Source organism: Hemitrygon akajei, chromosome 9 (assembly GCF_048418815.1).
Source record: "Hemitrygon akajei chromosome 9, sHemAka1.3, whole genome shotgun sequence".
Taxonomy (NCBI): domain Eukaryota; kingdom Metazoa; phylum Chordata; class Chondrichthyes; order Myliobatiformes; family Dasyatidae; genus Hemitrygon; species Hemitrygon akajei.
In genome coordinates this window covers 3,793,278-3,817,698 of record NC_133132.1, presented here as the reverse complement: position 1 = coordinate 3,817,698, position 24,421 = coordinate 3,793,278, and the positions used below count along the sequence as shown (strand labels likewise).

The 24,421-nt window shown below is 45.7% G+C and overlaps 1 protein-coding gene across 1 annotated transcript in view; it reads right to left on the bottom strand.

Annotated features, from left to right (window-relative positions):
• Positions 1-24,421, bottom strand: part of LOC140732860 (glutathione hydrolase 1 proenzyme-like) — a 1,003,644-nt gene that overhangs the window by 740,004 nt on the left and 239,219 nt on the right. The window contains exon 3 of the mRNA XM_073055492.1: positions 3,239-3,372. Coding sequence (XP_072911593.1) covers positions 3,239-3,372 — 134 coding nt within the window. The remainder of the gene's footprint in view (positions 1-3,238; positions 3,373-24,421) is intronic.

The following is a 24,421-nucleotide window of genomic DNA, read 5'->3' as shown; positions in this document are numbered from 1 at the left end:
ACAACAGTTCTTCTCCAACTACACCACCTGACCCCGCATGACAACAGTTCCACTCCATCTACAGCTCCTGACCCCCCCAATGACAACAGTTCCTCTCCATCTACACCTGCTGAACCCCCCATGACAACAGTTCCACTCCATCTACAGCTCCTTACACCCCAATGACAACAGTTCCTCTCCATCTACACTTCCTGACACACCCAGTGACAACAGTTCCTCTCCTTTTACACCTCCTGACCCCCCCCATGCCAGTTCCTCTCCATCTACACCTCCTGACCCCCAATGACAACAGTTCTTCTCCAACTACACCACCTGACCCCCCATGACAAGTTCCCCTCCATCTACACCTCCTGACCCCCCATGACAACAGTTCCTCTCCATCTACACCTCCTGACCCCCCATGACAACAGCTCCCCTCCATCTACACCTCCTGACACCCCCAATGAGAACAGTTCCTCTCCATCTACACCTCCTGACACCCCCAATGACAACGGTTCCTCTCCATCTACACCTCCTGACCCCCAATGACAACATTTCCTCTACATCTACACCTCCTGACCCCCCAATGACAACAGTTCCTCTCCATCTACACCTCCTGACCCCGAATGACAACAGTTCCTCTCCAACTACACCACCTGACCCCGCATGACAACAGTTCCTCTCCATCTACACCTCCTGACAACCACCCAATGACAACAGTTCCTCTCCATCTACAGCTCCTGACCCCGCATGACAACAGTTCCTCTCCATCTACAGCTCCTGACCCCCCCCCAATGACAACAGTTCCTCTCCATCTACACCTCCTGACCCCGCATTACAACAGTTCCTCTCCATCTACAGCTCCTGACCCCCCCAATGACAACAGTTCCTCTCCATCTACACCTCCTGACACTCCCAAAGACAACAGATCCTCTCCATCTCACCTCCTGACTGCCCAATGAGAACAGTTCCTCTCCATCTACACTTCCTGACCCCCCTAATGAGAACATTTCCTTTCCATCTACACCTCCTGAGCCCTCCAATGACAACAGTTCCTCTCCATCTACACCTCCTGACCCCCCCAATGACAACAGTTCCTCTCCATCTACACCTCCTGACCCCCCAATGACAACAGTTCCTCTCCATCTACACCTCCTGACCCCGAATGACAACAGTTCCTCTCCAACTACACCACCTGACCCCGCATGACAACAGTTCCTCTCCATCTACACCTCCTGACAACCACCCAATGACAACAGTTCCTCTCCATCTACAGCTCCTGACCCCGCATGACAACAGTTCCTCTCCATCTACAGCTCCTGACCCCCCCCCCAATGACAACAGTTCCTCTCCATCTACACCTCCTGACCCCGCATTACAACAGTTCCTCTCCATCTACAGCTCCTGACCCCCCCAATGACAACAGTTCCTCTCCATCTACACCTCCTGACACTCCCAAAGACAACAGATCCTCTCCATCTCACCTCCTGACTGCCCAATGAGAACAGTTCCTCTCCATCTACACTTCCTGACCCCCCTAATGAGAACATTTCCTTTCCATCTACACCTCCTGAGCCCTCCAATGACAACAGTTCCTCTCCATCTACACCTCCTGACCCCCCCAATGACAACAGTTCCTCTCCATCTACACCTCCTGACCCCCCAATGACAACAGTTCCTCTCCATCTACACCTCCTGACACCCCCAATGACAACAGTTCCTCTCCATCTACTCCTCCTGACCCCCCCATGACAACAGTTCCTCTCCATCTACACCTCCTGACCCCCCATGACAAAAGCTCCCCTCCATCTACACCTCCTGACCCACCAATGACAACAGTTCCTCTCCATCTACACTTCCTGACACCCCCAATGACAACAGTTCCTCTCCATTTACACCTCCTGACCCCCCATGACAACAGTTCCTCTCCATCTACACCTCCTGACCCCCCCATGACAACAGCTCCCCTCCATCTACACCTCCTGACCCCCCAATGACAACAGTTCCTCTCCATCTACACCTCCTGACACCCCCAATGACAACAGTTCCCCTCCATCTACACCTCCTGACCCCCCATGACAACAGTTCCTCTCCATCTACAACTCCTGACCCCCCCATGACAACAGTTCCTCTCCATCTACAGCTCCTGACCACCCCAATGACAACAGTTCCCCTCCATCTACACCTCCTGTCTCACCAATGACAACAGTTCCTCTCCATCTACACCTCCCGACCCCCCCAATGAGAACAGTTCCTCTCCATCTACACCTCCTGACACCCCCAATGACAACAGTTCCTCTCCATCTATACCTCCTGACCCCCAATGACAACATTTCCTCTACATCTACACCTCCTGACCCCCCAATGACAACAGTTCCTCTCCATCTACACCTCCTGACCCCGAATGACAACAGTTCCTCTCCATCTACACCTCCTGACCCCCCATGACAACAGTTCATCTCCAACTACAGCTCCTGACCCCCCCAATGACAACAGTTCCTCTCCATCTACACCTCCTGAACCCCCCATGACAACAGTTCCACTCCATCTACAGCTCCTTACACCCCAATGACAACAGTTCCTCTCCATCTACACTTCCTGACACACCCAATGACAACAGTTCCTCTCCTTTTACACCTCCTGACCCCCCCCATGCCAGTTCCTCTCCATCTACACCTGCTGACTCCCAATGACAACAGTTCTTCTCCAACTACACCACCTGACCCCCCATGACAACAGTTCCCCTCCATCTACACCTCCTGACCCCCCCATGACAACAGTTCCTCTCCATCTACACCTCCTGACCCCCCCATGACAACAGCTCCCCTCCATCTACACCTCCTGACCCCCAATGACAACAGTTCCTCTCCATCTACACCTCCTGACCCCCCAATGACAACAGTACCTCTCCATCTACTCCTCCTGACCCCCAATGACAACAGTTCCTCTCCATCTACACCTCCTGACTCCCCAATGACAACAGTTCCTCTCCATCTACACCTCCTGACCCCTTCCCCCCAATGACGACAGTTCCTCTAAACCATGAATGTAAATGCCTTCTGCAGACGCAGTTTCCTGTTTCAAATCTGGGATGATCCTGCTTTCTCCCTCAGCCCAGCAACAAGGAGCGGAACAGCCTGAAGGTTTGGGAGAGACTGTCTGCAGGAAGTGGCTGGAGGCCCTCAGATACCCCTCCCAGTTGGTGTTGAATGCAGAAAGTTGTGGCTGAAGGGGGAAGGCCAGTTGATAGAGCACACACCTGTCTGTGCGTCGTAAATGATCATATAGAAGCCTCCTCCAATCCCCATGCTCTGTGCGTTGTGCAGCCCGTCACAGAGCATGCTGGCAATGGCCGCATCGACTGCTGACCCGTTCTTCAGAAAGAGAATGTCCCTGTGAAAGAAAGAGAGAGAGGGTTAGTCTGCGACAAATTGCCCACCGGGCTGCGGCTGTGTCAGAGGGACAGGTGATGCAGGAGAATGCGGACATTGGGACCCGGAGCCACAGACGTTTACTGGAGAAACTCCACAGGTCACGCAGCATCTGGGGGACGGTTGAGCTTCGGGTCGAAGCCCTGCATCCTGTCTGAGAGTGCAGAGGGAATAAAGAGGGGAAAGAGGAGCCCAGAACGGAGATATTAATAGTTTGTTTTACAAATGAGTTCAGACAAACACCGCACAGCTTACACTGACATTTTAAAATAAGGTGACTGGATTTGCAGAAGCCGGCATTAATCCAACATGTTTATAGAGGGTGAGGTGAGATGATAATCCAACATGGTGGCCGTCAATGTGTGAGGCTACACGCTGATTCGCATAGCCACAGGCAAGCTTCTCACTCTCTGGTTACATTTCAAAATAAGGAGAGAAGGGTGTCTCAGTAAATTTGCTTCCGGAGCTACAGAGATGGGTCCTGGATGCAGCAGTGGAGGGGTGCACACAGGCAGGTTGCCTGGCAATGTTCAGGGAGTATGTCTGTGGCCGGTAACCATGGAGAAAGAATTTGCTGTGACCAGAGATACCATGGAGGTGTTCCAGGAACATTGCGCAGGGAAAAATGTCAGCCAGATGCAGATGGAAATGTTTAAATTTACTGTTATTGTCTGTTTTGTTGTAGTATATTAGATAGATAGATAGATAGATAGATACTTTATTCATCCCCATGGGGAAATTCAACTTTTTTCCAATGTCCCATACACTTGTTGTAGCAAAACTAATTACATACAATACTTAATTCAGTAAAAAAATATGATATGCATCTAAATCACTATCTCAAAAAGCATTAATAATAGCTTTTAAAAAAGTTCTTAAGTCCTGGCGGTTGAATTGTAAAGCCTAATGGCATTGGGGAGTATTGACCTCTTCATCCTGTCTGAGGAGCATTGCATCGATAGTAACCTGTCGCTGAAACTGCTTCTCTGTCTCTGGATGGTGCTATGTAGAGGATGTTCAGAGTTGTCCATATTTGACCGTAGCCTACTCAGCGCCCTTCGCTCAGCTACCGATGTTAAACTCTCCAGTACTTTGCCCAAGACAGAGCCCGCCTTCCTTACCAGCTTATTAAGACATGAGGCGTCCCTCTTCTTAATGCTTCCTCCCCAACACGCCACCACAAAGAAGAGGGCGCTCTCCACAACTGACCTATAGAACATCTTCAGCATCTCACTACAGACATTGAATGACGCCAACCTTCTTAGGAAGTACATTCGACTCGGTGCCTTCCTGCACAAGGCATCTGTGTTGGCAGTCCAGTCTAGCTTCTCGTCTAACTGTACTCCCAGATACTTGTAGGTCTTAACCTGCTCCACACATTCTCCATTAATGATCACTGGCTCCATATGAGGCCTAGATCTCCTAAAGTCCACCACTATCTCCTTGATCTTGGTGATATTGAGTTGCAGGTAGTTAGATTGCTAAATCTGCAATAAACCTAATCCGTGATGTGCGACCGGGTCGTACAGCCCTGCTCCCCTTATATAATCAGTGACGTTAGGCTGGGTTGTGTTCCCTACTCCCATTATATAATCTGTGACGTGTGACCGGATTGTGTTCCCTACTCCCATTATATAATCTGTGACGTGTGACCGGATTGTGTTCCCTACTCCCATTATATAAACTGTGACGTGTGACCGGATTGTGTTCCCTACTCCCATTATATAATCAGTGACGCGTGACCGGATTGTGTTCCCTACTCCCATTATATAATCAGTGACGTGTGGCCGGATTGTGTTCCCTACTCCCATTATATAATCAGTGACGTGTGAACGGATTGTGTTCCCTACTCCCATTATATAATCAGTGACGCGTGACCGGATTGTGTTCCCTACTCCCATTATATAATCAGTGACGTGTGGCCGGATTGTGTTCCCTACTCCCATTATATAATCAGTGACGTTAGGCTGGATTGTGTTCCCTACTCCCATTATATAATCAGTGACGTGTGGCCGGATTGTGTTCCCTACTCCCATTATATAATCAGTGACGTGTGGCAAGATAGTGTTCCCTACTCCCATTATATAATCAGTGACGTTAGGCTGGATTGTGTTCCCTACTCCCATTATATAATCAGTGACGTGTGGCCGGATTGTGTTCCCTACTCCCATTATATAATCAGTGACGTGTGGCAAGATAGTGTTCCCTACTCCCATTATATAATCAGTGACGTGTGACCGGATTGTGTTCCCTACTCCCATTATATAATCAGTGTCGTTAGGCTGGATTGTATTCCCTACTCCCATTATATAATCAGTGACGTTAGGCTGGATTGTGTTCCCTACTCCCATTATATAATCAGTGACATGTGACTGGATTGGGTTCCCTACTCCCATTATATAATCAGTGACGCGTGACCGGATTGTGTTCCCTACTCCCAGTATATAATCAGTGACGTGTGGCGGGATTGTGTTCCCTACTCCCATTATATAATCAGTGACGCGTGACCGGATTGTGTTCCCTGCTCCCATTATATAATCAGTGACGTGCGACCGGATTGTGTTCCCTACTCCCATTATATAATCAGTGACGTGTGACCGGATTGTGTTCCCTACTCCCATTATATAATCAGTGACGTGTGACCGGATTGTGTTCCATACTCCCATTATATAATCAGTGACGCGTGACCGGATTGTGTTCCCTACTCCCATTATATAATCAGTGACGTGTGGCCGGATTGTGTTCCCTACTCCCATTATATAATCAGTGACGTTAGGCTGGATTGTGTTCCCTACTCCCATTATATAATCAGTGACGTGTGGCCGGATTGTGTTCCCTACTCCCATTATATAATCAGTGACGTGTGGCAAGATAGTGTTCCCTACTCCCATTATATAATCAGTGACGTTAGGCTGGATTGTGTTCCCTACTCCCATTATATAATCAGTGACGTGTGGCCGGATTGTGTTCCCTACTCCCATTATATAATCAGTGACGTCTGGCAAGATAGTGTTCCCTACTCCCATTATATAATCAGTGACGTGTGACCGGATTGTGTTCCCTACTCCCATTATATAATCAGTGTCGTTAGGCTGGATTGTGTTCCCTACTCCCATTATATAATCAGTGACGTTAGGCTGGATTGTGTTCCCTACTCCCATTATATAATCAGTGACATGTGACTGGATTGTGTTCCCTACTCCCATTATATAATCAGTGACGTGTGGCCGGATTCTGTTCCCTACTCCCATTATATAATCAGTGATGTGTGACCGGATTGTGTTCCCTACTCCCATTATATAATCAGTGACGTTAGGCTGGATTGTGTCCCTACTCCCATTAGATAATCAGTGACGTGTGGCCGGTTTGTATTCCCTACTCCCGTTATATAATCAGAGAAGTGTGGCCGGTTTGTGTTCCCTACTCCCATTATATAATCAGTGACGTGTGACCGGATTGTGTTCCCTACTCCCAATATATAATCAGAGACGTGTGACCGGATTGTGTTCCCTACTCCCATGATATAATCAGTGACGTGTGGCAAGATTGTGTTCCCTACTCCCATTATATAATCAGAGACGTGTGGCCGGATTGTGTTCCCTACTCCCATTATATAATTAGTGACGTGTGACCGGATTGAGTTCCCTACTCCCATTATATAATCAGTGACGTGTGACCGGATTGTGTTCCCTACTCCCATTACATAATCTGTGATGTGTGACCGGATTGTGTTCCCTACTCCCATTATATAAACTGTGACGTGTGACCGGATTGTGTTCCCTACTCCCATTATATAATCAGTGACGTGTGACTGGATTGTGTTCCCTACTCCCATTATATAATCAGTGACGTTAGGCCGGTTTGTGTTCCCTACTCACATTATATAATCAGTGACATGTGACTGGATTGTGTTCCCTACTCCCATTACATAATCAGTGACCTGTGGCCGGATTGTGTTCCCTACTACCATTATATAATCAGTGACGTGTGACCGGATTGTGTTCCCTACTCCCATTATTTAATCAGTGACGTGTGACCGGATTGTGTCCCCTACTCCCATTGTATAATCTGTGACGTGTGACCGGATTGTGTTCCCTACTCCCATTATATAATCAGTGACGCGTGACCGGATAGTGTTCCCTACTCCCATTATATAATCAGTGACGTGTGACCGGATTGTGATCCCTACTCCCATTATATAATCAGTGACGCGTGACCGGATTGTGTTCCCTACTCCCATTACATAATCAGTGAGGTGTGGCGGGATTGTGTTCCCTACTCCCATTATATAATCAGTGACGTGTGACCGGATTATGTTCACTACTCCCATTATATAATCAGTGACGCGTGACCGGATTCTGTTCCCTACTCCCATTATATAATCAGTGACGTGTGGCCGGATTGTGTTCCCTACTCCCATTATATAATCAGTGACGTTAGGCCGGATTGTGTTCCCTACTCCCATTATATAATCAGTGACGTTAGGCTGGATTGTGTCCCTACTCCCATTAGATTATCAGTGACGTGTGGCCGGATTGTGTTCCCTACTCCCATTATATAATCAGTGACGTTAGGCTGGATTGTGTCCCTACTCCCATTAGATAATCAGTGACGTGTGACCGGATTGTGTTCCCTACTCCCATTATATAATCAGTGACGTTAGGCTGGATTGTGTCCTTACTCCCATTATATAATCAGTGACGTGTGACCGGGTTGTGTTCCCTACTCCCATTATATAATCAGTGACGCGTGGCCGGATTGTGTTCCCTACTCCCATTATATAATCAGTGACGTGTGGCCGAATTGTGTTCCCTACTCCCATTATATAATCAGTGATGTGTGACCGGATTGTGTTCCCTACTCCCATTTGATAATCAGTGACGTGTGGCCGGATTGTGTTCCCTACTACCATTATATAATCAGTGACGTGTGGACGGATTGTGATCCCTACTCCCATTACATAATCAGTGACGTGTGACCGGATTGTGTTCCCTACACCCAGTATATAATCAGTGAAGTATGGCCGGATTGTGTTCCCTACTCCCATTATATAATCAGTGACGTATGGCCGGATTGTGTTCCCTACTCCCATTATATAATCAATGACGTGTGGCCGAATTGTGTTCCCTAATCCCGTTATATAATCAATGACGTGTGACCGGATTGTGTTCCCTACTCCCATTATATAATCAGTGACGTGTGACCGGATTGTGTTCCCTACTCCCATTATATAATCAGTGACTTGTGGCCGGATTGTATTCCCTACTCCCATTATATAATCAGTAACGTGTGACCGGATTGTGTTCCCTACTCCCATTATATAATCAGTGACGTCAGGCCGGATTGTGTTCCCTACTCCCATTATATAATCAGTGACGTGTGGCCGGATTGTATTCCCTACTCCCATTATATAATCAGAGAAGTGTGGCCGGTTTGTGTTCCCTACTCCCATTATATAATAAGTGACGTGTGACCGGATTGTGTTCCCTACTCCCATTACATAATCTGTGACGTGTGACCGGATTGTGTTCCCTACTCCCATTATATAAACTGTGACGTGTGACCGGATTGTGTTCCCTACTCCCATTATATAATCAGTGACGTGTGACCGGATTGTGTTCCCTACTCCCATTATATAATCAGTGACGTGTGGCAAGATAGTGTTCCCTACTCCCATTATATAATCAGTGACTTTAGGCCATTTTGTGTTCCCTACTCCCATTATATAATCAGTGACATGTAACTGGATTGTGTTCCCTACTCCCATTACATAATCAGTGATGTCAGGCCGGATTGTGTTCCCTACTCCCATTATGTAATCAGTAACGTGTGGCCGGATTGTGTTCCCTACTCCCATTATATAATCAGTGACGTTAGGCTGGATTGTGTTCCCTACTCCCATTATATAATCAGTGACGTGTGGCCGGTTTGTGTTCCCTACTCCCATTATATAATCAGTGACGTGTGATCGGATTGTGTTCCATACTCCCATTATATAATCAGTGACGTGTGGCCGGATTGTGTTCCCTACTCCCATTATATAATCAGTGACGTGTGACCGGATTGTGTTCCCTACTCCCATTATATAATCAGTGACGTGTGACCGGATTGTGTTCCCTACTACCATTATATAATCAGTGTCGTTAGGCTGGATTGTGTTCCCTACTCCCATTCTATAATCAGTGACGTGTGGCCGGATTGTGTTCCCTACTACCATTATATAATCAGTGTCGTTAGGCTGGATTGTCTTCCCTACTCCCATTCTATAATCAGTGATGTGTGGCCGGTTTTTGTCCCCTACTCCCATTATATAATCAGTGACATTAGGCTGGATTGTGTTCCCTACTCCCATTATATAATCAGTGACATGTGACTGGATTGTGTTCCCTACTCCCATTATATAATCAGTGACGTCTGGCCGGATTGTGTTCCCTACTCCCATTATATAATCAGTGACATGTGGACGGATTGTGTTCCCTACTCCCATTATATAATCAGTGACGTGTGGACGGATTGTGTTCCCTACTCCCATTATATAATCAGTGACGTGTGACCGGATTGTGTTCCCTACTCCCATTATATAATCAGTGACGTCAGGCCGGATTGTGTTCCCTACTCCCATTATATAATCAGTGACGTGTGGCCGGATTGTATTCCCTACTCCCATTATATAATCAGAGAAGTGTGGCCGGTTTGTGTTCCCTACTCCCATTATATAATAAGTGACGTGTGACCGGATTGTGTTCCCTACTCCCATTACATAATCTGTGACGTGTGACCGGATTGTGTTCCCTACTCCCATTATATAAACTGTGACGTCTGACCGGATTGTGTTCCCTACTCCCATTATATAATCAGTGACGTGTGACCGGATTGTGTTCCCTACTCCCATTATATAATCAGTGACGTGTGGCAAGATAGTGTTCCCTACTCCCATTATATAATCAGTGACTTTAGGCCATTTTGTGTTCCCTACTCCCATTATATAATCAGTGACATGTAACTGGATTGTGTTCCCTACTCCCATTACATAATCAGTGATGTCAGGCCGGATTATGTTCCCTACTCCCATTATGTAATCAGTAACGTGTGGCCGGATTGTGTTCCCTACTCCCATTATATAATCAGTGACGTTAGGCTGGATTGTGTTCCCTACTCCCATTATATAATCAGTGACGTGTGGCCGGTTTGTGTTCCCTACTCCCATTATATAATCAGTGACGTGTGATCGGATTGTGTTCCATACTCCCATTATATAATCAGTGACGTGTGGCCGGATTGTGTTCCCTACTCCCATTATATAATCAGTGACGTGTGACCGGATTGTGTTCCCTACTCCCATTATATAATCAGTGACGTGTGACCGGATTGTGTTCCCTACTACCATTATATAATCAGTGTCTTTAGGCTGGATTGTGTTCCCTACTCCCATTCTATAATCAGTGACGTGTGGCCGGATTGTGTTCCCTACTACCATTATATAATCAGTGTCGTTAGGCTGGATTGTGTTCCCTACTCCCATTCTATAATCAGTGATGTGTGGCCGGTTTGTGTCCCCTACTCCCATTATATAATCAGTGACGTGTCGCCGAATTGTGTTCCCTACTCCCATTATATAATCAATGACGTGTGGCCGGATTGTGTTCCCTACTACCATTATATAATCAGTGTCGTTAGGCTGGATTGTCTTCCCTACTCCCATTCTATAATCAGTGATGTGTGGCCGGTTTGTGTCCCCTACTCCCATTATATAATCAGTGACATGTGACTGGATTGTGTTCCCTACTCCCATTATATAATCAGTGACGTCTGGCCGGATTGTGTTCCCTACTCCCATTATATAATCAGTGACATGTGGACGGATTGTGTTCCCTACTCCCATTATATAATCAGTGACGTGTGGACGGATTGTGTTCCCTACTCCCATTATATAATCAGTGACGCGTGACCGGATTGTGTTCCCTACTCCCATTATATAATCAGTGACGTGTGGCCGGATTGTGTTCCCTACTCCCATTACATAATCAGTGACGTGTGGCCGGATTGTGTTCCCTACTCCCATTACATAATCAGTGACGTGTGGCCGGATTGTGTTCCCTACTCCCATTATATAATCAGTGACGCGTGACCGGATTGTGTTCCCTACTCCCATTATATAATCAGAGACGTGTGGCCGGATTGTGTTCCCTACTCCCATTATATCATCAGTAACGTGTGGCCCGATTGTGTTCCCTACTCCCATTATATAAATAGTGACGTTAGGCTGGATTGTGTTCCCTACTCCCAATATATAATCAGTGACGTGTGGCCGGATTGTGTTCCCTACTCCCATTATATAATCAGTGACGTGTGGCAAGATAGTGTTCCCTACTCCCATTATATAATCAGTGATGTGTGGCCGGATTGTGTTCCCTACTCCCATTATATAATCAGTGTCGTTAGGCTGGATTGTGTTCCCTACTCCCATTATATAATCAGTGACGTTAGGCTGGATTGTGTTCCCTACTCCCATTATATAATCAGTGACATGTGACTGGATTGTGTTCCCTACTCCCATTATATAATCAGTGACGTGTGGCCGGATTCTGTTCCCTACTCCCATTATATAATCAGTGTTGTGTGACCGGATTGTGTTCCCTGCTCCCATTATATAATCAGTGACGTGTAACCGGATTGTGTTCCCTACTCCCATTATATAATCAGTGACATGTGACTGGATTGTGTTCCCTACTCCCATTATATAATCAGTGACGTGTGGCTGGATTGTGTCCGTACTCCCATTATATAATCAGTGACATGTGGCCGGATTGTGTTCCCTACTGCCATTATATAATCAGTGACGTTAGGCTGGATTGTGTCCCTACTCCCATTAGATAATCAGTGATGTGTGGCCGGATTGTGTTCCCTACTCCCATTATGTAATCAGTGACGTGTGGCCGGATTGTGTTCCCTACTCCCATTATATAATCAGTGACGTGTGGCCGGATTGTGTTCCCTACTCCCATTATATAATCAGTGACGTGTGGCCGGATTGTGTTCCCTACTCCCATTATATAATCAGTGACATGTGACTGGATTGTGTTCCCTACTCCCATTATATAATCAGTGACGTGTGGCCGGATTGTGTTCCCTACTCCCATTATATAATCAGTGACGTGTGGCCGGATTGTGTTCCCTACTCCCATTATATAATCAGTGACGTGTGGCCGGATTGTGTTCCCTACTCCCATTATATAATCAGTGACGTGTGGCCGGATTGTGTTCCCTACTCCCATTATATAATCAGTGACGTGTGGCCGGATTGTGTTCCCTACTCCCATTATATAATCAGTGACATGTGACTGGATTGTGTTCCCTACTCCCATTATATAATCAGTGACATGTGACTGGATTGTGTTCCCTACTCCCATAATATAATCAGTGACGTGTGGCCGGATTGTGTTCCCTACTCCCATTATATAATCAGTGACGTGTGGCCGCATTGTGTTCCCTACTCCTATTATATAATCAGTGACGTGTGGCCGGATTGTGTTCCCTACACCCATTATATAATCAGTGACGTGTGACCGGATTGTGTTCCCTACTCCCATAATATAATCAGTGACGTGTGGCCGCATTGTGTTCCCTACTCCCATTATATAATCAGTGACATGTGGCCGGATTGTGTTCCCTACACCCATTATATAATCAGTGACGTCAGGCCGGATTGTGTTCCCTACACCCATTATATAATCAGTGACGTGTGGCCGGATTGTGTTCCCTACACCCATTATATAATCAGTGACGTCAGGCCGGATTGTGTTCCCTACACCCATTATATAATCAGTGACGTGTGGCCGGATTGTGTTCCCTACTCCCATTACATAATCAGTGATGTCAGGCCGGATTGTGTTCCCTACTCCCATTATATAATCAGTGACGTGTGGCCGCATTGTGTTCCCTACTCCTATTATATAATCAGTGACGTGTGGCCGGATTGTGTTCCCTACTCCCATTATATAATCAGTGACGTGTGGCCGGATTGTGTTCCCTACACCCATTATATAATCAGTGACGTGTGGCCGGATTGTATTCCCTACTCCCATTATATAATCAGTGACGTGTGACCGGATTGTGTTCCCTACTCCCATTATATAATCAGTGACGTGTGGCCGGATTGTGTTCCCTGCTCCCATTATATAATCAGTGACGTGTGACCGGATTGTGTTCCCTACTCCCAGTATATAATCAGTGACGTGTGACCGGATTGTGTTCCCTGCTCCCATTATATAATCAGTGACGTGTGACCGGATTGTGTTCCCTACTCCCATTATATAATCAGTGACGTGTGACCGGATTGTGTTCCCTACTCCCAGTATATAATCAGTGACGTGTGGCAAGATTGTGTTCCCTACTCCCATTATATAATCAGTGACGTGTGGCAAGATTGTGTTCCCTACTCCCATTATATAATCAGTGACGTGTTACCGGATTGTGTTCCCTGCTCCCATAATATAATCAGTGACGTGTGGCCGGATTGTGTTCCCTACTCCCATTATATAATCAGTGACGTGTGACCGGATTGTGTTCCCTACTCCCATTATATAATCAGTGACGTGTGGCCGGATTGTGTTCCCTACTCCCATTATATAATCAGTGACGTGTGGCCGGATTGTGTTCCCTGCTCCCATTATATAATCAGTGACGTGTGGTGGGATTGTGTTCCCTACTCCCATTATATAATCAGTGACGTGTGGCCGGATTGTGTTCCCTGCTCCCATTATATAATCAGTGACGTGGGACCGGATTGTGTTCCCTACTCCCATTATATAATCAGTGACGTGTGGCCGGATTGTGTTCCCTACTCCCATTATATAATCAGTGACGTGTGGCCGGATTGTGTTCCCTACTCCCATTATATAATCAGTGACGTGTGGCCGGATTGTGTTCCCTACTCCCATTATATAATCAGTGACCTGTGGCCGCATTGTGTTCCCTACTCCCATTATATAATCAGTGACGTGTGGCCGGATTGTGTTCCCTACTCCCATTATATAATCAGTGACGTGGGACCGGATTGTGTTCCCTACTCCCATTATATAATCAGTGACGTGTGACCGGATTGTGTTCCCTACTCCCATTATGTAATCAGTGACGTGTGGCCGGTTTGTGTTCCCTACTCCCATTACATAATCAGTGACGTGTGGCCGGATTGTGTTCCCTACTCCCATTATATAATCAGTGACGTTAGGCTGGATTGTGTTCCATACTCCAATTATATAATCAGTGACGTGTGGCGGGATTGTGTTCCCTACTCCCAGTATATAATCAGTGACGTGTGGCCGGATTGTGTTCCCTACTCCCATTATATAATCAGTGACATGTGGCGGGACTTTGTTCCCTACTCCCAGTATATAATCAGTGAATTATGGCCGGATTGTGTTCCCTACTCCCATTATATAATCAGTGACGTGTGGCCGGATTGTGTTCCCTACTCCCATTATATAATCAGTGACGTGTGACCGGATTGTGTTCCCTACTCCCATTATATAATCAGTGACGTCAGGCCGGATTGTGTTCCCTACTCCCATTATATAATCAGTGACGGGTGGCCGGATCGTATTCCCTACTCCCATTATATAATCAGAGAAGTGTGGCCGGTTTGTGTTCCCTACTCCCATTATATAATCAGTGACGTGTGACCGGATTGAGTTCCCTACTCCCATTATATAATCAGTGACGTGTGACCGGATTGTGTTCCCTACTCCCATTATATAATCAGTGACGTGTGGCAAGATTGTGTTCCCTACTCCCATTATGTAATCAGAGACGTGTGACCGGATTGTGTTCCCTACTCCCATGATATAATCAGTGACGTGTGGCAAGATTGTGTTCCCTACTCCCATTATATAATCAGAGACGTGTGGCCGGATTGTGTTCCCTACTCCCATTATATAATTAGTGACGTGTGGCCGGATTGTGTTCCCTGATCCCATTATATAATCAGTGACGTGTGGCCGGATTTGTTCCCTACTCCCATTATATAATTAGTGACGTGTGACCGGATTGTGTTCCCTACTCCCATTATATAATAAGTGACGTGTGACCGGATTGTGTTCCCTACTCCCATTACATAATCTGTGACGTGTGACCGGATTGTGTTCCCTACTCCCATTATATAAACTGTGACGTGTGACCGGATTGTGTTCCCTACTCCCATTATATAATCAGTGACGTGTGACCGGATTGTGTTCCCTACTCCCATTATATAATCAGTGACGTGTGGCAAGATAGTGTTCCCTACTCCTATTATATAATCAGTGACTTTAGGCCATTTTGTGTTCCCTACTCCCATTATATAATCAGTGACATGTAACTGGATTGTGTTCCCTACTCCCATTACATTATCAGTGATGTCAGGACGGATTGTGTTCCCTACTCCCATTATGTAATCAGTAACGTGTGGCCGGATTGTGTTCCCTACTCCCATTTTATAATCAGTGACGTTAGGCTGGATTGTGTTCCCTACACCCATTATATAATCAGTGACGTGTGGCCGGATTGTGTTCCCTACTCCCATTATATAATCAGTGACGTGTGGCCGGATTGTGTTCCCTACTCCCATTATATAATCAGTGATGTGTGGCCGGATTGTGTTCCCTACTCCCATTATATAATCAATGAAGTGTGGCCGGTTTGTGTTCCCTACTCCCATTATGTAATCAGTGACATGTGGCGGGACTTTGTTCCCTACTCCCAGTATATAATCAGTGAAGTATGGCCGGATTGTGTTCCCTTCTCCCATTATATAATCAGTGACGTGTGGCCGGATTGTGTTCCCTACTCCCATTATATAATCAGTGACGTGTTACCGGATTGTGTTCCCTACTCCCATTATATAATCAGTGACGTGTGACCGGATTGTGTTCCCTACTCCCATTCTATAATCAGTGACTTGTGGCCGGATTGTATTCCCTACACCCATTATATAATCAGTGACGTGTGACCGGATTGTGTTCCCTACTCCCATTATATAATCAGTGACGTGTGACCGGATTGTGTTCCCTACTCCCATTATATAATCAGTGACGTGTGACCGGATTGTGTTCCCTACTCCCATTATATAATCAGTGACGTGTGGCAAGATAGTGTTCCCTACTCCCATTATATAATCAGTGACTTTAGGCCATTTTGTGTTCCCTACTCCCATTATATAATCAGTGACATGTAACTGGATTGTGTTCCCTACTCCCATTACATAATCAGTGATGTCAGGCCGGATTGTGTTCCCTACTCCCATTATGTAATCAGTAACGTGTGGCCGGATTGTGTTCCCTACTCCCATTATATAATCAGTGACGTTAGGCTGGATTGTGTTCCATACTCCCATTATATAATCAGTGACGTGTGGCCGGTTTGTGTTCCCTACTCCCATTATATAATCAGTGACGTGTGATCGGATTGTGTTCCCTACTCCCATTATATAATCAGTGACGTGTGGCCGGATTGTGTTCCCTACTCCCATTATATAATCAGTGACGTGTGACCGGATTGTGTTCCCTACTCCCATTATATAATCCGTGACGTGTGACCGGATTGTGTTCCCTACTCCCATTATATAATCAGTGACGTGTGACCGGATTGTATTCCCTACTCCCATTATATAATCAGTGACGTGTGGCCGGATTGTGTTCCCTACTCCCATTATATAATCAGTGACGTGTGACCGGATTGTGTTCCCTACTCCCATTATATAATCAGTGACGTGTGACCGGATTGTGTTCCCTACTACCATTATATAATCAGTGTCGTTAGGCTGGATTGTGTTCCCTACTCCCATTCTATAATCAGTGACGTGTGGCCGGATTGTGTTCCCTACTACCATTATATAATCAGTGTCGTTAGGCTGGATTGTGTTCCCTACTCCCATTCTATAATCAGTGAGTGTGGCCGGTTTGTGTCCCCTACTCCCATTATATAATCAGTGACGTGTCGCCGAATTGTGTTCACTACTCCCATTATATAATCAGTGACGTGTGGCCGGATTGTGTTCCCTACTACCATTATATAATCAGTGTCGTTAGGCTGGATTGTCTTCCCTACTCCCATTCTATAATCAGTGATGTGTGGCCGGTTTGTGTCCCCTACTCCCATTATATAATCAGTGACATTAGGCTGGATTGTGTTCCCTACTCCCATTATATAATCAGTGACATGTGACTGGATTGTGTTCCCTACTCCCATTATATAATCAGTGACGTGTGACCGGATTGTGTTCCCTACTCCCATTATATAATCAGTGACGTGTGACCGGATTGTGTTCCCTACTCCCATTATATAATCAGTGACGTGTGACCGGATTGTGTTCCCTACTCCCATTATATAATCAGTGACGTGTGACCGGATTGTGTTCCCTACTCCCATTATATAATCAGTGACGTGTGGCAAGATAGTGTTCCCTACTCCCATTATATAATCAGTGACTTTAGGCCATTTTGTGTTCCCTACTCCCATTATATAATCAGTGACATGTAACTGGATTGTGTTCCCTACTCCCATTACATAATCAGTGATGTCAGGCCGGATTGTGTTCCCTACTCCCATTATGTAATCAGTAACGTGTGGCCGGATTGTGTTCCCTACTCCCATTATATAATCAGTGACGTTAGGCTGGATTGTGTTCCATACTCCCATTATATAATCAGTGACGTGTGGCCGGTTTGTGTTCCCTACTCCCATTATATAATCAGTGACGTGTGATCGGATTGTGTTCCCTACTCCCATTATATAATCAGTGACGTGTGGCCGGATTGTGTTCCCTACTCCCATTATATAATCAGTGACGTGTGACCGGATTGTGTTCCCTACTCCCATTATATAATCCGTGACGTGTGACCGGATTGTGTTCCCTACTCCCATTATATAATCAGTGACGTGTGACCGGATTGTATTCCCTACTCCCATTATATAATCAGTGACGTGTGGCCGGATTGTGTTCCCTACTCCCATTATATAATCAGTGACGTGTGACCGGATTGTGTTCCCTACTCCCATTATATAATCAGTGACGTGTGACCGGATTGTGTTCCCTACTACCATTATATAATCAGTGTCGTTAGGCTGGATTGTGTTCCCTACTCCCATTCTATAATCAGTGACGTGTGGCCGGATTGTGTTCCCTACTACCATTATATAATCAGTGTCGTTAGGCTGGATTGTGTTCCCTACTCCCATTCTATAATCAGTGAGTGTGGCCGGTTTGTGTCCCCTACTCCCATTATATAATCAGTGACGTGTCGCCGAATTGTGTTCACTACTCCCATTATATAATCAGTGACGTGTGGCCGGATTGTGTTCCCTACTACCATTATATAATCAGTGTCGTTAGGCTGGATTGTCTTCCCTACTCCCATTCTATAATCAGTGATGTGTGGCCGGTTTGTGTCCCCTACTCCCATTATATAATCAGTGACATTAGGCTGGATTGTGTTCCCTACTCCCATTATATAATCAGTGACATGTGACTGGATTGTGTTCCCTACTCCCATTATATAATCAGTGACGTCTGGCCGGATTGTGTTCCCTACTCCCATTATATAATCAGTGACATGTGGACGGATTGTGTTCCCTACTCCCATTATATAATCAGTGACGTGTGGACGGATTGTGTTCCCTACTCCCATTATATAATCAGTGACGTGTGGCCGGATTGTGTTCCCTACTCCCATTATATAATCAGTGACGTGTGACCGGATTGTGTTCCCTACTCCCATTATATAATCAGTGACGTCAGGCCGGATTGTGTTCCCTACTCCCATTATATAATCAGTGACGTGTGGCCGGATTGTATTCCCTACTCCCATTATATAATCAGAGAAGTGTGGCCGGTTTGTGTTCCCTACTCCCATTATATAATCAGTGACGTGTGACCGGATTGAGTTCCCTACTCCCATTATATAATCAGTGACGTGTGACCGGATTGTGTTCCCTACTCCCATTATATAATCAGTGACGTGTGGCAAGATTGTGTTCCCTACTCCCATTATGTAATCAGAGACGTGTGACCGGATTGTGTTCCCTACTCCCATGATATAATCAGTGACGTGTGGCAAGATTGTGTTCCCTACTCCCATTATATAATCAGAGACGTGTGGCCGGATTGTGTTCCCTACACCCATTATATAATTAGTGACCTGTGGCCGCATTGTGTTCCCTACTCCCATTATATAATCAGTGACGTGTGGCCGGATTGTGTTCCCTACTCCCATTATATAATCAGTGACGTGGGACCGGATTGTGTTCCCTACTCCCATTATATAATCAGTGACGTGTGACCGGATTGTGTTCCCTACTCCCATTATGTAATCAGTGACGTGTGGCCGGTTTGTGTTCCCTACTCCCATTACATAATCAGTGACGTGTGGCCGGATTGTGTTCCCTACTCCCATTATATAATCAGTGACGTTAGGCTGGATTGTGTTCCATACTCCAATTATATAATCAGTGACGTGTGGCGGGATTGTGTTCCCTACTCCCAGTATATAATCAGTGACGTGTGGCCGGATTGTGTTCCCTACTCCCATTATATAATCAGTGACATGTGGCGGGACTTTGTTCCCTACTCCCAGTATATAATCAGTGAATTATGGCCGGATTGTGTTCCCTACTCCCATTATATAATCAGTGACGTGTGGCCGGATTGTGTTCCCTACTCCCATTATATAATCAGTGACGTGTGACCGGATTGTGTTCCCTACTCCCATTATATAATCAGTGACGTCAGGCAGGATTGTGTTCCCTACTCCCATTATATAATCAGTGACGTGTGGCCGGATTGTATTCCCTACTCCCATTATATAATCAGAGAAGTGTGGCCGGTTTGTGTTCCCTACTCCCATTATATAATCAGTGACGTGTGACCGGATTGAGTTCCCTACTCCCATTATATAATCAGTGACGTGTGACCGGATTGTGTTCCCTACTCCCATTATATAATCAGTGACGTGTGGCAAGATTGTGTTCCCTACTCCCATTATGTAATCAGAGACGTGTGACCGGATTGTGTTCCCTACTCCCATGATATAATCAGTGACGTGTGGCAAGATTGTGTTCCCTACTCCCATTATATAATCAGAGACGTGTGGCCGGATTGTGTTCCCTACTCCCATTATATAATTAGTGACGTGTGGCCGGATTGTGTTCCCTGATCCCATTATATAATCAGTGACGTGTGGCCGGATTTGTTCCCTACTCCCATTATATAATTAGTGACGTGTGACCGGATTGTGTTCCCTACTCCCATTATATAATAAGTGACGTGTGACCGGATTGTGTTCCCTACTCCCATTACATAATCTGTGACGTGTGACCGGATTGTGTTCCCTACTCCCATTATATAAACTGTGACGTGTGACCGGATTGTGTTCCCTACTCCCATTATATAATCAGTGACGTGTGACCGGATTGTGTTCCCTACTCCCATTATATAATCAGTGACGTGTGGCAAGATAGTGTTCCCTACTCCTATTATATAATCAGTGACTTTAGGCCATTTTGTGTTCCCTACTCCCATTATATAATCAGTGACATGTAACTGGATTGTGTTCCCTACTCCCATTACATTATCAGTGATGTCAGGACGGATTGTGTTCCCTACTCCCATTATGTAATCAGTAACGTGTGGCCGGATTGTGTTCCCTACTCCCATTTTATAATCAGTGACGTTAGGCTGGATTGTGTTCCCTACACCCATTATATAATCAGTGACGTGTGGCCGGATTGTGTTCCCTACTCCCATTATATAATCAGTGACGTGTGGCCGGATTGTGTTCCCTACTCCCATTATATAATCAGTGATGTGTGGCCGGATTGTGTTCCCTACTCCCATTATATAATCAATGAAGTGTGGCCGGTTTGTGTTCCCTACTCCCATTATGTAATCAGTGACATGTGGCGGGACTTTGTTCCCTACTCCCAGTATATAATCAGTGAAGTATGGCCGGATTGTGTTCCCTTCTCCCATTATATAATCAGTGACGTGTGGCCGGATTGTGTTCCCTACTCCCATTATATAATCAGTGACGTGTTACCGGATTGTGTTCCCTACTCCCATTATATAATCAGTGACGTGTGACCGGATTGTGTTCCCTACTCCCATTCTATAATCAGTGACTTGTGGCCGGATTGTATTCCCTACACCCATTATATAATCAGTGACGTGTGACCGGATTGTGTTCCCTACTCCCATTATATAATCAGTGACGTGTGACCGGATTGTGTTCCCTACTCCCATTATATAATCAGTGACGTGTGACCGGATTGTGTTCCCTACTCCCATTATATAATCAGTGACGGGTGGCAAGATAGTGTTCCCTACTCCCATTATATAATCAGTGACTTTAGGCCATTTTGTGTTCCCTACTCCCATTATATAATCAGTGACATGTAACTGGATTGTGTTCCCTACTCCCATTACATAATCAGTGATGTCAGGCCGGATTGTGTTCCCTACTCCCATTATGTAATCAGTAACGTGTGGCCGGATTGTGTTCCCTACTCCCATTATATAATCAGTGACGTTAGGCTGGATTGTGTTCCATACTCCCATTATATAATCAGTGACGTGTGGCCGTTTTGTGTTCCCTACTCCCATTATATAATCAGTGACGTGTGATCGGATTGTGTTCCATACTCCCATTATATAATCAGTGACGTGTGGCCGGTTTGTGTTCCCTACTCCCATTATATAATCAGTGACGTGTGATCGGATTGTGTTCCATACTCCCATTATATAATCAGTGACGTGTGACCGGATTGTGTTCCCTACTCCCATTATATAATCAGTGACGTGTGACCGGATTGTGTTCCCTACTACCATTATATAATCAGTGTCGTTAGGCTGGATTGTGTTCCCTACTCCCATTCTATAATCAGTGACGTGTGGCCGGATTGTGTTCCCTACTACCATTATATAATCAGTGTCGTTAGGCTGGATTGTGTTCCCTACTCCCATTCTATAATCAGTGAGTGTGGCCGGTTTGTGTCCCCTACTCCCATTATATAATCAGTGACGTGTCGCCGAATTGTGTTCACTACTCCCATTATATAATCAGTGACGTGTGGCCGGATTGTGTTCCCTACTACCATTATATAATCAGTGTCGTTAGGCTGGATTGTCTTCCCTACTCCCATTCTATAATCAGTGATGTGTGGCCGGTTTGTGTCCCCTACTCCCATTATATAATCAGTGACATTAGGCTGGATTGTGTTCCCTACTCCCATTATATAATCAGTGACATGTGACTGGATTGTGTTCCCTACTCCCATTATATAATCAGTGACGTCTGGCCGGATTGTGTTCCCTACTCCCATTATATAATCAGTGACATGTGGACGGATTGTGTTCCCTACTCCCATTATATAATCAGTGACGTGTGGACGGATTGTGTTCCCTACTCCCATTATATAATCAGTGACGTGTGGCCGGATTGTGTTCCCTACTCCCATTATATAATCAGTGACGTGTGACCGGATTGTGTTCCCTACTCCCATTATATAATCAGTGACGTCAGGCCGGATTGTGTTCCCTACTCCCATTATATAATCAGTGACGTGTGGCCGGATTGTATTCCCTACTCCCATTATATAATCAGAGAAGTGTGGCCGGTTTGTGTTCCCTACTCCCATTATATAATCAGTGACGTGTGACCGGATTGAGTTCCCTACTCCCATTATATAATCAGTGACGTGTGACCGGATTGTGTTCCCTACTCCCATTATATAATCAGTGACGTGTGGCAAGATTGTGTTCCCTACTCCCATTATGTAATCAGAGACGTGTGACCGGATTGTGTTCCCTACTCCCATGATATAATCAGTGACGTGTGGCAAGATTGTGTTCCCTACTCCCATTATATAATCAGAGACGTGTGGCCGGATTGTGTTCCCTACTCCCATTATATAATTAGTGACGTGTGGCCGGATTGTGTTCCCTGATCCCATTATATAATCAGTGACGTGTGGCCGGATTTGTTCCCTACTCCCATTATATAATTAGTGACGTGTGACCGGATTGTGTTCCCTACTCCCATTATATAATAAGTGACGTGTGACCGGATTGTGTTCCCTACTCCCATTACATAATCTGTGACGTGTGACCGGATTGTGTTCCCTACTCCCATTATATAAACTGTGACGTGTGACCGGATTGTGTTCCCTACTCCCATTATATAATCAGTGACGTGTGACCGGATTGTGTTCCCTACTCCCATTATATAATCAGTGACGTGTGGCAAGATAGTGTTCCCTACTCCTATTATATAATCAGTGACTTTAGGCCATTTTGTGTTCCCTACTCCCATTATATAATCAGTGACATGTAACTGGATTGTGTTCCCTACTCCCATTACATTATCAGTGATGTCAGGACGGATTGTGTTCCCTACTCCCATTATGTAATCAGTAACGTGTGGCCGGATTGTGTTCCCTACTCCCATTTTGTAATCAGTGACGTTAGGCTGGATTGTGTTCCCTACACCCATTATATAATCAGTGACGTGTGGCCGGATTGTGTTCCCTACTCCCATTATATAATCAGTGACGTGTGGCCGGATTGTGTTCCCTACTCCCATTATATAATCAGTGATGTGTGGCCGGATTGTGTTCCCTACTCCCATTATATAATCAATGAAGTGTGGCCGGTTTGTGTTCCCTACTCCCATTATGTAATCAGTGACATGTGGCGGGACTTTGTTCCCTACTCCCAGTATATAATCAGTGAAGTATGGCCGGATTGTGTTCCCTACTCCCATTATATAATCAGTGACGTGTGGCCGGATTGTGTTCCCTACTCCCATTATATAATCAGTGACGTGTTACCGGATTGTGTTCCCTACTCCCATTATATAATCAGTGACGTGTGACCGGATTGTGTTCCCTACTCCCATTCTATAATCAGTGACTTGTGGCCGGATTGTATTCCCTACACCCATTATATAATCAGTGACGTGTGACCGGATTGTGTTCCCTACTCC